At 35.3% G+C, this 13,772-nt stretch overlaps 1 protein-coding gene across 1 annotated transcript; it reads left to right on the top strand.

Annotated features, from left to right (window-relative positions):
* Positions 1-207: 207 nt before the first annotated feature.
* LOC126706262 (GDSL esterase/lipase At5g45670-like) lies at positions 208-7,470 on the top strand. The gene is made up of 6 exons (XM_050405656.1): positions 208-499; positions 3,527-3,764; positions 4,215-4,339; positions 6,158-6,406; positions 6,524-6,770; positions 7,065-7,470. Exons 1-6 carry the CDS (start codon positions 350-352, stop codon positions 7,280-7,282), a joined length of 1,227 nt encoding a protein of 408 aa, XP_050261613.1. The 5' UTR covers positions 208-349; the 3' UTR covers positions 7,283-7,470.
* Positions 7,471-13,772: the final 6,302 nt, after the last annotated feature.

The raw sequence follows: 13,772 nt of genomic DNA, 5'->3' as shown, positions 1-13,772 counted from the left end.
ATATTATATCACTTTTTTTTGCTGAATAACAATATTATATCAGTGGATTATATTGAGAAGGGTAGCTGAATTTGACCACTAAGTAAACTCTGCAAAGAAACTGGCAAAGCAAGGCTAGATTAAAGCCCGGCCGACATCATCACATAATGGACAAAGTTTCTCTCTCTATCTTTGAACTTCTGGTAGACCCTCTCTGTCTCTCTCTGTCTCTCTCTCTCTCACTGATTGTGTGTTACTTTGTTTTGCACATTGTGTGTTCTTTTAATTTTGTGACAGCCAGAGAGGTTCTTGACTTCTTGGAGGAGCTATATAGGTAGCTAGCTAGCTAGGGAGAGCAAAAATAACGAGAATGGCACCAAGGTTTGAGCCCGGGGCGAACATGGAAGATTTGGAGGCGAGTTTTCTGGACAAGAAGAAGAAAGAGTCGACTAAGTGGAAAGATGGGGTCTTCTACTACACTCTCTGCTCTGCCTACGCCCTAGCTTTCTGCATTGCTCTGGTCCTCTCTCTTTCTCTCTTTCTTTAACTCTCTCTCTATATATACATTGTGTATAACTTTCCTCTTGTTCTTATGCGATTCTATTTTGTGCAATGATTCTTTTTATGTATTGTGTATGATAAAAGTAGATTAAGAAACTTTTGTTAGATGGGAAAAAGTGGAGCTTAATCTGAGATGACTGTGATTAGATTAGTGTTTTAGATAGAGGGATCGAGCAAGTCTTCAGGCAGTAGTTACTTTTCTAGGGGAGGACACCTTTTTTGAGTGACCAATTTTTTTATTTTATTGTATAGTGGTTACTTTCTAAAAGAGGAAACTTTTTTTTTTTTTTTTTTAGTGACTATTTATTTATTTCTATTTTTTGGATAAGATATAGTGACCACCCCCTAGATTTGGGTTAATTTAATGTAACCAATAGCCTGGTCCCTAAACATAACTTTCCTCTCTTGTCGGTTCCACATTGTACAATTCATTTCCAAAACCAGCAACATATAATGGATAAACACAAAATGTATACCATAAAAACTGAAAATTCAGTTCAGAGCTGAAAAAATTTTAAAAACCCAAATTTTTGGTTTTGCTGGCAACAACATATTTTCGGTCTCTTGGTCTAATTCACAGCCTCATAGTAGATAATTCCACAATCCACAGTATCACATTGCCATTGCTGAAGCAGTGAATCACGAAAAAGCAAACTTTTTTCTCCTTCACAAATTTTGAACCATCAAAAGCCCTTCCTAAGCCATTTCTCTCTCATTCCTATTTCCCACACTCTGTTTCTGTTTATTCCAAAAAATTATTTCATCCCTAAGATAACCCCACAGCAGGCTGATTCATACCCAGATTTTGCTGGGTTGAGCAAGAATTGATAGAACTTAAGAAGATATGGAGAAATTTCATCCCTTTGGCTGCTGGACACGAGAGGGGGAAGGGAGAGGGCTTGAGAGTTCCTTGTGTTTTTCAAGTTCTTTGTTGATAGAATGAACAAAAGAATGAAATCCAAAGTGTTTTGCATGGCCGGCCACAGTTAAGTGAGATGGGGTAAGGTGATTTGCTTGGTGAGAATGTGTCCAAATGTCTCACTTTAATTGATACTAAGGGTGTGAAACGAAAAGAGAGAAGAGAAAAGTTAGTGCTCACAAATGGTGTGTAAAACTATTTATGTTTAGGGTTCAATTTGGTTAGTTTTGAAATGTCTTCGATAGGAGTGTCTAGACCCAATCAGAACCCGAAAACCCGACCAAACAGCCCAATGTTGACCTTAATCCAACCCAAACCGAAAGTTTAGTCAGTTGGTGGTGGGTATCTGCCTCTAAGAATTGATGCCAGCAGGTTGAGTGGTGGGTTTTCTTCTCCAAAACCCAAGCCATCTAACCTAATCGATGCTATATACCAAATCTGGCAAGATCAAGTTCTGTTCTAGGGAGATCCAACAAGATTTGGTGAGATCTTGACCAGATCTGGTGAGATCTTGACTAGATTTGGTAGAATTTAGGCAAAACAATGAATTTTTGTAGAATTCGGAGATTTTTTGCATATTTCGATGACTTTTTGCAGATTTCGACAACCCTTACCACTGACTGAACCGACCAGCCATCACCTGAACCCGAAACCAACTAAACCAATTGATTTTGGCAATCGATTTCAAGTCCCTTCACCTTCCACCCGATGTCGACAGATTGGGTCCAAAATCGACCTGATCTGTCCTGTGGACAGGCTTAGTCTTGGATGTGCTTAATATTATCTCAAATCTCATAAGTGATCACTATATTTAATCCTATATGTGTAGTAGTTACTTTTCTAAAAAAGGAAACCTTTATTTGGAGACCTTTTTTTTTTTCGACTTAATATGGGATTTGAGTAACTATTGTGTTGTGTGTCATGTCTGCAGTGAGGCAAAATGAAACACAATTCTTATAAATTTTATTCCTTTTAAAAACGAGCCATTTGGAACAATTTTACGTGTAAAAAACCTATGATAAATGAATTGCGAGTATAGTAACATAGGCTCTACAGTTGTCGCAACGTACAAAACAAAAAACAAATCTAAAAAGTAAAGCAAAAAATAAAAAAAAGGTTGGCTGCATCACAATAACTCATATCAATAATTGACCTACACATCTATACACAGAGTTGGTTGCATACGTACAAAACAAAAAACAAATATATAAAGAAAGAAAAAAAAATAAAAGAAAGAGAAACAGTGTACTAGAAAGTACACTGTTTAGCAATCAGCATAACAAAAAATAAAAAATAAAAGTCTTCAATTCAAGACAAACAACTCGTGTTCTATCTTTACCAACCCAAATCAATATTTTTCTCTCTTTAGCTTCTCATACTCACAAGTTGTGCAACCAACAAAACTTAGGGGTGTTACGGGGCCCATTTTGTCGTACACAATTAGATCAAAATTGAACCCAAAAATTTAGGGGCCCACTTCAAGATCTACCAACGTTGAGATATAGTTGTACTTACCACGTTGATGTAAAAGTTAATAGGGTAATTTTTTCTTTTTTAACTATTTTGTTTTTTTACTTTAACAGTAATAAAATAAAATAGTTAAAAAGGTTAATAAATTTTTTTATTATTCCAGTTAGTTCAACTGATAAAGTTTTTGATAATTGAATAAGAGATTTGAGATTTAATTTCCGTTTACACTAAAAATTGATTGGTGTCCCCAGATCTCTATTCTAACCTAATCTAATGGTCCGTTTGGATTGAGGGAGAAGAAGAGGGAGTAGAGTAGAGTAGATTTAGCACAATATTAGCTCATTTTTAATCAATTTTATTCTACTCTCCTCCACTCCCTCTTCTTCTCCCTCTATCCAAACATGCCATAAGCGTAGATATATGTAAAACTCTTTTTTAGAAACTTGAAACTCTCTCTAAAAAAAAAAAAAAATGGTTTATATATAATTCCCCTATTGTAATTTTATGGACTACTACTATTTCATTTCATGATTTCATCTCATTATCTCAATCTAACTCCTTCATTCGTTTTGGTTTTCAATGAAATGTGAAATGAAGACATTGTTGGTGCTACTTGGTTTCTTGCTGGTATCGAACTTGCAAAAATATCGTGTTACTGAAACGTCACAACCACAAGTACCTTGTTTCTTCATTTTCGGGGACTCGATTTCTGATAATGGGAACAATAATGATCTGGTGACAATGGCAAAAGCCAATTATCAACCGTATGGAATTGATTTCCCTGGGGGACCCACTGGAAGATTTACTAATGGTCGCAATCTTGTCGACATTATTGGTCAGCATTTAATTTGTAATATTTAATGAACAATTAATGTTGAAAATTATTAAAGGCAATTTAACAATATTTTTTAAAAAAGATACATTTTGTCACTATTTGCACGTTTGTCAATTTGTGGTTGAATTATATCATTTATATATGAAATCATCACTAATACTTGGAAAAAAATAATCAAATCACAACTTGACACGTGTAAGTTGTATCAAGGTGTTTGACAAAGTTTACATCCCTAGACTTTTTGTAACAAATTTCATAATTATTGATCTGATTAATTGTGAATAGTGTATATAATAGACACTGTGGGACTGACTGCTTTTTCTCCGCTCGTTATAGTTGACTACTCATAGATATGTCTCCTAATACGGCTGGGCAAACCCATGTTTATCTCCTTTTACAACCTTGCAAACTTGACTTCTTAACATGCTTTTCATCACTCTATCCTTGCAGCTGAACTTCTGGGTTTTGCAAGTTACATCCCACCTTTTGCTACTGCTAGAGGTGAAGAAATACTCAAAGGGGTCAATTATGCATCTGGTGCAGCCGGTATTCGTGAAGAATCTGGACAAGAACAGGTAATTAGATGTTAAACATTATCTATACTATTATTTAATGGACTTCTCCTGTTTGAATTCCTCATTTTTTAGTTAAAAAATGTCCCTACATCCTTATGTTTAAGTAGAGACAAAACTAAAGGACAATCCGGTAAAAATGCAACTCTAACTCCCACTAAAATATTGTCTAAAAAATAGGACCACTCTCCTGTTATTTTTCAAATTGATTTATTCACTTATAAATTAGATTTTTAAAATATAAATTATATATATATATAACAAAAAAAAACACAATTTTTGTTTTACAAAATAGGACCACTAAAAAAAAAAAGCCTCATCGCATGCGCGAAGCGCGTGTGATGAGGCTAGTTAGTATTTATGTGATTGTGTCAGTATCATCCACATTCAATAAGCAAAATGTTAAGATTATCCACCTGTGCCAATTATGCATGCCAAAAATTGCGGAGTCCACATTGAGAGCCTTACATTGCAACCTATGAATTTGATATTAATTGTATGATAGAGGAAGGTTAATGTTAGTTTTTAGGCCCCTAAAAACATATTGTTTAATCTAATTTTATAACCAAATTTATACTTAAGTCAATTTTGTAGATATTAGGTTAAATATAAGTCAATCATATAATTTAACGGAAAATCTAAATAACACAAGATATGATGACCTAAGAAGACTAATAAAATAAACCAGTTTCAAGGTAAAAAAAACCTAGGGAGACCAATCTCAAGAAAAAAAATTCACTATCAAATAGAAGTTTACAGTCAAGAATATTTAATTCGTAGAAAACTTAACTATGATTATCAAACCTAACTTTGAAATGCTCAGATTTCTTTGATGTGGATCTGCTCCAACATGAAACTCCAATTCACGCTTTAGATTTCCAACATAGACTTCCAATCTATGACTCCAAGACCACCCTTGAAGGTTTAGATCTAGTGCCTTTGATGACTGGTATGCAGTAACTTTAGATCTATCGATTCAAATTGAATGTAGAATAATTTCCTGTAGTGATTTTGAAGAGAGAAGGCGTAGAACCTTTTATGACTCCAACATAGACTTCCAATCTATGACTCCAAGACCATCTTTGAAGGTTTAGATCCAGCATCTTTAATGACTGGTATGCAGCAACTTCAAATTTACTAGTTCAGATTGTATGTAGAATGATTTCAAGTAGTGACTTTGAAATGAGAAAGCATAGAACCTTTTAGATCTCAAAAAAACACCTCCAAAGTCCCTTCAAAACATGCTTTATGGTTTTCTTTATATACTTAGTAAAGTAGATTTGAAACCATAATCATCTGATGGGCTAATGGGCTGATAGGCTTTAATTAAATTCTGCAGATTCGCAGTTCAATATTGATCAAAGCTTAGTCTTGATTGGTCAAAGATGTCATATTTCAAATTCCTGAACTTGCTTCTTCTTTATTCTTGTATTTTGACTTGCAACACTTTGAGCATTGTTTAATATAACTTATAGACTCTATGATCTATAATGATTTGTTAATTGTTCTAACTTTTAGAACTTAACAGTTAACTCGTCCAGTAGTGCCCTTTTCGAACTTTCACAAAACTAAACATCATGAAACTTTAACTATAATAAAGAGTTTTGTAACTTAACTGATACATTTTAATGTTTCCATTGGAAATGTCAAGTGTTTAAATCCTTCTACCTCCATTGTTTTAACTATCAAATTATTAAAAAAAAAAAAAAAAAATTCAACTACAATTAATTTGATTCCTCTGAAATTTCAAACTGAAGAATGAAAAGGCACCATCAAGTTAAAATAATTTGGTACGTCATGTATTCACTATTCATATTGCAGGGTGATCGGATATGCATGGATAGGCAGTTGCAAAATCACCAAATTACAGTCTCAAACATCATCAAGCTACTTGGAAATAATGAATCATTGACCACAGCTTATCTAAACAAATGTATATACTCCGTTGCAATTGGTAGTAATGACTACCTAAATAATTACTTCTTGCCCCAGTACTATAATACAAGCAGCATATATAACGAAGAGCAATATGCTGCAGTTCTCGCTCAACAACTCTATCAACAATTATTGGTTAGCACAGCTTCTTTTCCATTCTATGTTTTTCTTTTAGGGGTTTAATCAAAAAATGGTTGTTTTATCTCTTAAAATTGATATAGAACATGGTGTTTCCTTTTTTGTTGATGCTAGACTCTGCATAAGCTTGGAGCAAGGAAGGTAGCCCTTTTTGGGTTGGGTCTATTAGGGTATTCTCCTGTTGAACTCGCTACGTGCAGTACTAATGGCTCTTCATGTGTGGAAAACATCGACAATGCGGTTGCACTTTTCAATGATAGGCTTGTATCACTAGTGGATGACTTCAATACAAATCTACCCAATGCTACATTCATCTTCATAAACACTACTCAAATCTCGCTTAACAGTTCTTCAGCCGAAGGTAACATTACCTGCTCTAATCTTAGTACTCTTTTTACCTCTTTTATTTACTTATTTTATATTACCGATTGTTCCAAAAACTTAAGTTGTAAAGAAATTAAGATTTTAATCATTCAATACATTGGATTTTTAACTTCTTAAATAGGGGATAGAATAGAGATACGATCCGAAGTTAGAACTACTTGATCAAATTCCATAATAAATTACCAACTATCCCAAAAGCTTAAGTTATTGAAAAATGTTGAATTTAATCATTTAACCACTGCTCTAACAAATTCTGTATCATGTTTTACAGTTACAGATGTTCCTTGCTGTGAAGTGTTGAGATATCCACAGCCACAGACTCAATGCGTACCTTTCGGAAATGAATGTAGTAACAGGAGCGAATATTCATTTTGGGATGCAGTCCATCCAACTGAAGCCGCATATGTGGTCTATGGGGAAAGAGCATATAGAGTTGAGTCCCCAACTGATGCTTATCCATTTGACATCGAAAGTCTCGCCCAGCTCTAATGGGCTAGATGAGGTGGGAAGAGAATTCCCATATGAAAGTCTACAACATTGTTGCTTGAATTTCTTTTGTGATTTCCCTGAACATGATGTACATCATGTTTATAATAATGTTTAGAGAAGTGATTCCCACAACATTTTCGCAATACTTTTACAACAAATTATCAGTGGTAAGTTGTTTCTAGTTTTAATTTGAACCCGTCATTAAAATTACTTTTTTGCCCACCAATAATAATCAATAACAACCTACCACTTAGGATCTATTGTGATAAAAATATTATGGATATAACATTTCCCTAATGTTTATGCTCTAAAAATGTATGAAAAATGACCTTGTCCACAAACAATCATTATCTGAATATTATAATACTTGTTAGGTTCTAAAGACTTAGGATTTTATGTATTCAGAACACTAATGTGTATTGTTGGCAAATCATGATCAAAACAATATGTTTAGTCGTGTTTAAACTTGCTCAAAGTTGATTCATTTATGTAAAATTGGAATAAGTTGTTGCATGATTCATTTAAGCTTCTCAGCCTGGTTCGATCGATCGAAGCTTAGGCTCGATCAATCGAAAATCGGGTCAGAGGTATTTTTCTGCAGAATTCCAACTCAGCCCTAATTTATTTAAAACATTTAGGGTTTTCTAAGTTGCCCTAGGTATAAAAGACAAACCCTAGCCACGTTTTATTTTGGCTCATACTGCTGTTTGTGTAAATCTCTTGTGAGATCTGTGAGGAGCTTTCCTTTACACAAGTTTAGGATTATCAAGAAGAAGATTTCTTCAAGAGATTGATGATCATTCAGTTGCTGCACTAAAGAGTTTAAAAAAACACAAGCGGGTGTGCTTGTACTTGTTGGAGAATCCAAGAAAGAAGGAGTTTGTGGATTCGGAACTTGCACGTGGTCGTGTCAGTAAGTTCTACTGGTGGGTAGCAATAAGAAGTCGAGCGTGGGGGCTTGTAAGTCTTATTGTATAAACTTCGATTCTTTCAAGATAGTGGATTCAGATTTACCTTGAGGATAGCTAGGTTAAATCCTCCCAAGATTTTTACCGGTTTGGCTTCCTGGGTGATCATATCTTTGTGTTATTTATCTTTCCACTGCTATGCATGATATGATTGTTTGATTGTGATAACCTAGATTTGGAATTTGGACTAAGTAACAACTTAGCTAATTACTTAGGTTAATCCAATTGTGTTTTTAAGGGGTCTAAAAACTATCAAGTGGTATTAGAGCAGGTTGCTCTTTTGCTGTTGATCTTTTGATCACTGAGTTGATCTTTGACCCCTATTGTCATGGAACACGGACACTCTCTTATTATTCCTCCTCATTTTGACGAGAATAATTATGCTTATTGGAAAGTAAGGATGAAAGCATTCCTGAAATCGATTGATGAGAGAGTTTGGAACTCCGTTGAATACGAATGGAAGAAGCCCACTACTCCTGTTAGTGAGTGGCAAACTTCTCAAAAGGAAGCAGTCGCGTTCAATAGCAAGGATATGAATGCTATCTTTAACACTGTTTCTATGGAGAAATTTAAGAGAATCTCTAATGTTGAGGTTGCTCATACTACTTGGAATATCCTCTAGACTGTGCATGAAGGCACAAAGGCTGTCAAAATCAACAAATTGCAGCAGTTAACTTCTAAATTTGAAAGCATTAGGATGTCTGATGATGAATCTTTTGATGAATTCTATGCTAAACTTAATGATATTGTTAATTCTACATATAACTTGGGTGAAATCTATGATCAACCTAAAATTGTTAGGAAGATTTTTAGATCTTTAACTGAAGACTTTAGACCCAAGGTGACTGCCATCATTGAGAGCAAGGATGTGGACTCCATCCCTGTTGATGAACTTGTAGGATCACTTCAATCCTATGAGTTGGACCTACCCAAAACTAGCAAATCCAAATCAATGACTCTTAAGTCAATTGATGATGTTGAGGTTGGTGGATTTGATGATGAGCTCTCTGCTATAGAGATTGCTTATCTTGCCAAGAACTTTAGAAACTTTCTCAGGAATAGTAACAAAAGGGCAAGAGATACGAACACTGCTGAACCTAGAAACTTTAGGAAGAATGATCCCACTAAGGTTAATAATAATGATAAACCTAGAGAAAAAGTAGGACAATCTTCAAATAATTCTATGGGTCCTCAGTGTTTTGGATGTTAAGGGTATGGTCACATGAAATCTGAATGTCCTACCTATTTGAAGTCTAAGAGTAAGGCTATGGCTGTAACCCTTAGTGATGGTGAAGTTTCTGGTGATGAGTTTGGTTGTGACGAGGACGGAAACTTCATTACTTTCACTGTTACTGCTGTAGTCAATAAGAGCATATCTGCTGAAGAGAACCCTTCTGTTGGGGAATTCTCTGAGGATGCAGATCTTCAAGAGGCCTACAATAAACTTTGCAAAGTTGCTGCAAAGGATGCTATGAATGTTGAACTTGGCCTGAAGAAAATTGAATCTCTTGAGCTTGATAAGAAGAATTTGCTTGTAAAAATGTTTGATGCTAATGAACTTTTGAACAATGTGAAAACTGAGAATATGATATTGCTTGGTAAAGTTAAATCTTTGGAACTTGATTTATCTGTTGCTAGATCTGCTAGTTCTAAACTTGATCAAATGCTGAGTGTTCAAAAGTCTTCTTCTGACAAATCTGGATTAGGTTTTGTTGAAAGCATCTCTGTGTCTACTCCTCATTCCACAAACTTTGTCCCTTCATCTTCTTCTGAACCTTCTGTGAGTGAGATTGTGAGTGAAACTGTCAAACCTCCTGTAAGTGAGGTTGTCAAACTCATAGAAGTTTCACCATCTAGGAAGATTAGGGTTGATCTGAAAGAGTCTAAACCTAAGCAGCCTACCTTTTCTAAGGACAAGTCACATGATAAGCCTGCATGGGTTTGTCATTTTGTGAGAAGTCTGGACACATTCGTCCAAACTGTTACAAGCTGCAAGCTGCTAAGAGAGCAAACAAACCAAAAGTACCTATGCCTCAAGTACAAGATCCTATGGTACTCATTGGTGAATTGGTAAAGGTTTTAAACCTTTATTCCAATCCTGGAGTTGGTAATCATTCCTATGTGAATAAGAACTCCAATACTCGTGGTGCATCTAAAAAGTTTTGGATGCAAAAGGCTCAATCAAATTGAGTCATTCTGACATGGTCCTTGTGCTTCATTGCTCTACCCTTTGTGACCATTGTTCTTTGGTTTTGTATTTTTTTTTCTTGGATTTGCATTGCATAACATTCATGCATTTCATTCTAAGTTTTTTTTTTAATAATAATAAAAATAAATAAAAAGAGAAGAAAAATGAAGCAAATTGTGTTTTGCACTATATTTCCTTGGTTTTTGAGAACAAGGTTGGTCAATTTATTTTCACATAACATGTCTTTTGTACATTGTTTAGCCTTGATGAGCTTACTTATTGCACTTTACTAGTTAAAACTTTGTAGTGCATGTTATGTGGGAAAGATGTTTATTGGTTTTAATCATTTTGTCTTAATCTTGAAGTCACTTGTCTTTGACTGACGGACTTGAACCTTTAGAGAAAGACATAAATAACCATCTCATCACTGTTCACTAGCCAATCATGAACACCTTAGTGCATATCGTAAGATTTTGTGCTTGAGAAAGTGTAGTACATGCACAAAAAGAACATAAGGTGTAGCCTCGGTTTAAATGTTAAAATTGGTGTATACATTATTGGACTTAATGTTAAATCAATCAAATAAAATTGGTGTGTACATTATCCCAACTATTTTAATAAGTTTCTGAACAATTAAAACTGGTGTGTATATTATGAGGCAAAAATCAAGAAACTTACATGATTGCAAACTTATGATCTAGGAGATGTGGGAGTTATATGATGTAACTCTTTTGGTAAGAGTCTCTTTCAAATTCTATGTGATGAATTTTGTAGACTTTGTGATTAATTGCTATACTTATATCACCTCACATGTATCTCAAGTTTTTACTAGTTGCACACACTACACAAGTTACTCTTTGCTAAACATTGTACATGTTATTGTGTGTGTCTTTGGTTTGACTAACCAAGTTTGCAAATACTTTGAATTTTGTGCAAAACTGATTTGATGCTTGAAAATTTACGGAGAATGTAAGAAATTTTAACCTTGGGAAAATTGGGCTTAAATCCTTGTTTTTGAAAAACATATCATCTCATACTCATGCATTTTGTTCACCAATTTCAATACTTTGAGTTGTTCCTAAATTTTTTTTCAAAAACTGTGTTTTTCCTCAAATTTTTGCGAGCCTCTACCAGTTTCGATTGATCCAATCTCTTTTTCGATCAATCGAAATTGTTTAAATTGTTTAAGGAAGTCTTTGTCTGTTTCGATTGATCCAACCTGTTTTTCGATCAATCGAAATTGTTTTAAAATTTTTGAGAAGCATCTGTCTGTTTCGATCAATCGAAACTCGTGAATCAGGTTTTTAAAAAATCATATTTGACTTGTTCAAACCACTTTTTCAAAACTTTCTCTCTCTCTCCAACTCGGCAAGGCTCCACAGAGAATTTTTTGTTGTTTTCCTCCAAATTTTTTGCTAAGTTTCTCTCTCCCTAAGCCGGTATGTCTATATTACCCTTCCTTTTGCATTGATTTTCACATTTTCATGCATTATCTCATGGTTTTTGGGTAATTTTCGAACTATGCATTATTTGGGATTTTTGATTAATCAGGCCTTGTTTTATGAATTTGATCAATGGGTTTTGTTGCTATAATGATATATTCATGATCTATGATGGTTAATTTGATCAATTTGGGGATTTATGAAAAATCAAAAATTCTAGGGCTTGTATTGAACCCGAATTTGGGTTTTTGTTAGAAACTCTATGCGCAAGCCAAATTTTGTGAACTTGAACTAAATTTGAACTTAATTTCACTGTATTAGGGCATGCATCTTGTCATTTAATTAGATGAGGTTGATCCGGCCATTAGGGCAAACCTTAAGTCTAGAGGTTGGTTGTCCCTATTAGAGATAGATCATCCACCCCCGACCGCCCTGATTAGAGAGTTCTTCTCAAATCTCTCTTGCCACGTCTATGATTCCAACACCCTTGTTAAGAGTTGGATACGAGGTGTTGAGTTCACCATTTCTCCTCGGGTAGTGGCTGATGCTCTTGGGGTTCCAGTCGTCAGGGAGCCTGACTATCCTTATGATGAGTCTCTACCCTTAGATGTTGTCATGTCATACATCACTAGGTCTTCTATCCAGTGGGCTTTTGATCCTCCGATCACGTCTGTTGAGCTTACTGAGACTACCTATCTTTTCTTTAGGATAGCGTGTCATTCTTTGTGGCCTATTTCTCATCTCCACACCATCCCTCTAGAGCGATGTGTGTTTTTGTATGCTTTTGTTTCTGGTGCGTCTATCAGCTTCCCTTATCTGTTCCTTCGTTCTTTGAACGAGGTTCATAGGAGTTCTGCCGTAGGGCATGCGCTTATCCATCCTATTTTCATTCATAGGATTTTGTTGTATCTTGGTCTAGATAGTTTCCCTTCTGGTGAGCCCGTTCATATTATCGCTCCCATAGGTGCCACCTTCCTTAGGCAGAGGGCTGCTCACTTGAGAGTTGATCCTACGTGTCCTAGAGGTGCGTCATCTGGTGTTGTTCCCCCTCCTCCCTCTTCTACAGGTGCTGATGCTGCTGAGGAGTCTGGTGCTGCTGCTGCTGCTGATGCTGATGTTCCTCGATCGACTACTTCGGATGCTTCGGACATTCGACGTACGTTGGATCATGTCTTGACCGTTCAGGCGGCTCATGGACAGATTTTGGTGGACGTGCTAGATGAGATTAGTGCTTTGCGCGCAGAGTTGGCACAGTTTCGCCAATTTTCACCGCCACCTCCTTTTGATGATGGATTTTGATTGCCCTTTGGCATTCCGTCACAAAACGGGGGAGTACATATTTGAGCACTTGTAGAGTTTTTCTTTAGAGGGAGAACATTTTTGTTGGTTGGAGCTTGTGGAGTTTAGATTGTATCTAGATGCTTCACATTGTATTTTATCTTTTTAGCTCTTGCCATATTTTTGTTGGGCTATTCATGTTAGGGGGAGATACTTTTATTGCTTTATATGTTTCTTGTTTTCAACTGCTTATTGATTTATATTTATGAGTTTTTCATTGATATGCCTTTATTATGTGTTGTTTGAAATCAAAAATTTATTTTGTTTACTTGTATTTTCCACACATGCGGTTATGCATTTTGTTTAGTATTTCAGGAAATATATAGGTTGATTCAATTGAGCTACTGTCTACACTTGCAACTGATGGATAGTAGTTAGGATTGAATTTGTTTTTATGAGCATTACTTTTGTAAAGGGCCTTTCTTTGTAAACTTTGAGTTTTTAGTTGTGTTTTGTCACGGATTGCCAAATGGGGAGTTTGTTAGGTTCTAAAGACTTAGGATTTTATGTATTTAGAACTCTAATGTGTATTATTGGTAAACCATGATCAAAAC

This window comes from Quercus robur, chromosome 11 (assembly GCF_932294415.1).
Source record: "Quercus robur chromosome 11, dhQueRobu3.1, whole genome shotgun sequence".
NCBI classification, from domain to species: domain Eukaryota; kingdom Viridiplantae; phylum Streptophyta; class Magnoliopsida; order Fagales; family Fagaceae; genus Quercus; species Quercus robur.
The sequence above is the reverse complement of the archived record's forward strand: the minus strand, read 5'-3'. Positions and strand labels throughout refer to the sequence as shown.

What these genes read in the sequence shown, in the direction of transcription:
- LOC126706262 (XM_050405656.1), top strand. Translation starts at nt 350, where the DNA reads ATGGCACCAAGGTTTGAGCCCGGGGCGAACATGGAAGATTTGGAGGCG. An exon ending in CAATCTTGTCGACATTATTG is followed by an intron (nt 3,765 to 4,214) that starts GTCAGCATTTAA and finishes CTATCCTTGCAG; the next exon opens with CTGAACTTCTGGGTTTTGCA. An exon ending in TAACAGTTCTTCAGCCGAAG is followed by an intron (nt 6,771 to 7,064) that starts GTAACATTACCT and finishes CATGTTTTACAG; the next exon opens with TTACAGATGTTCCTTGCTGT.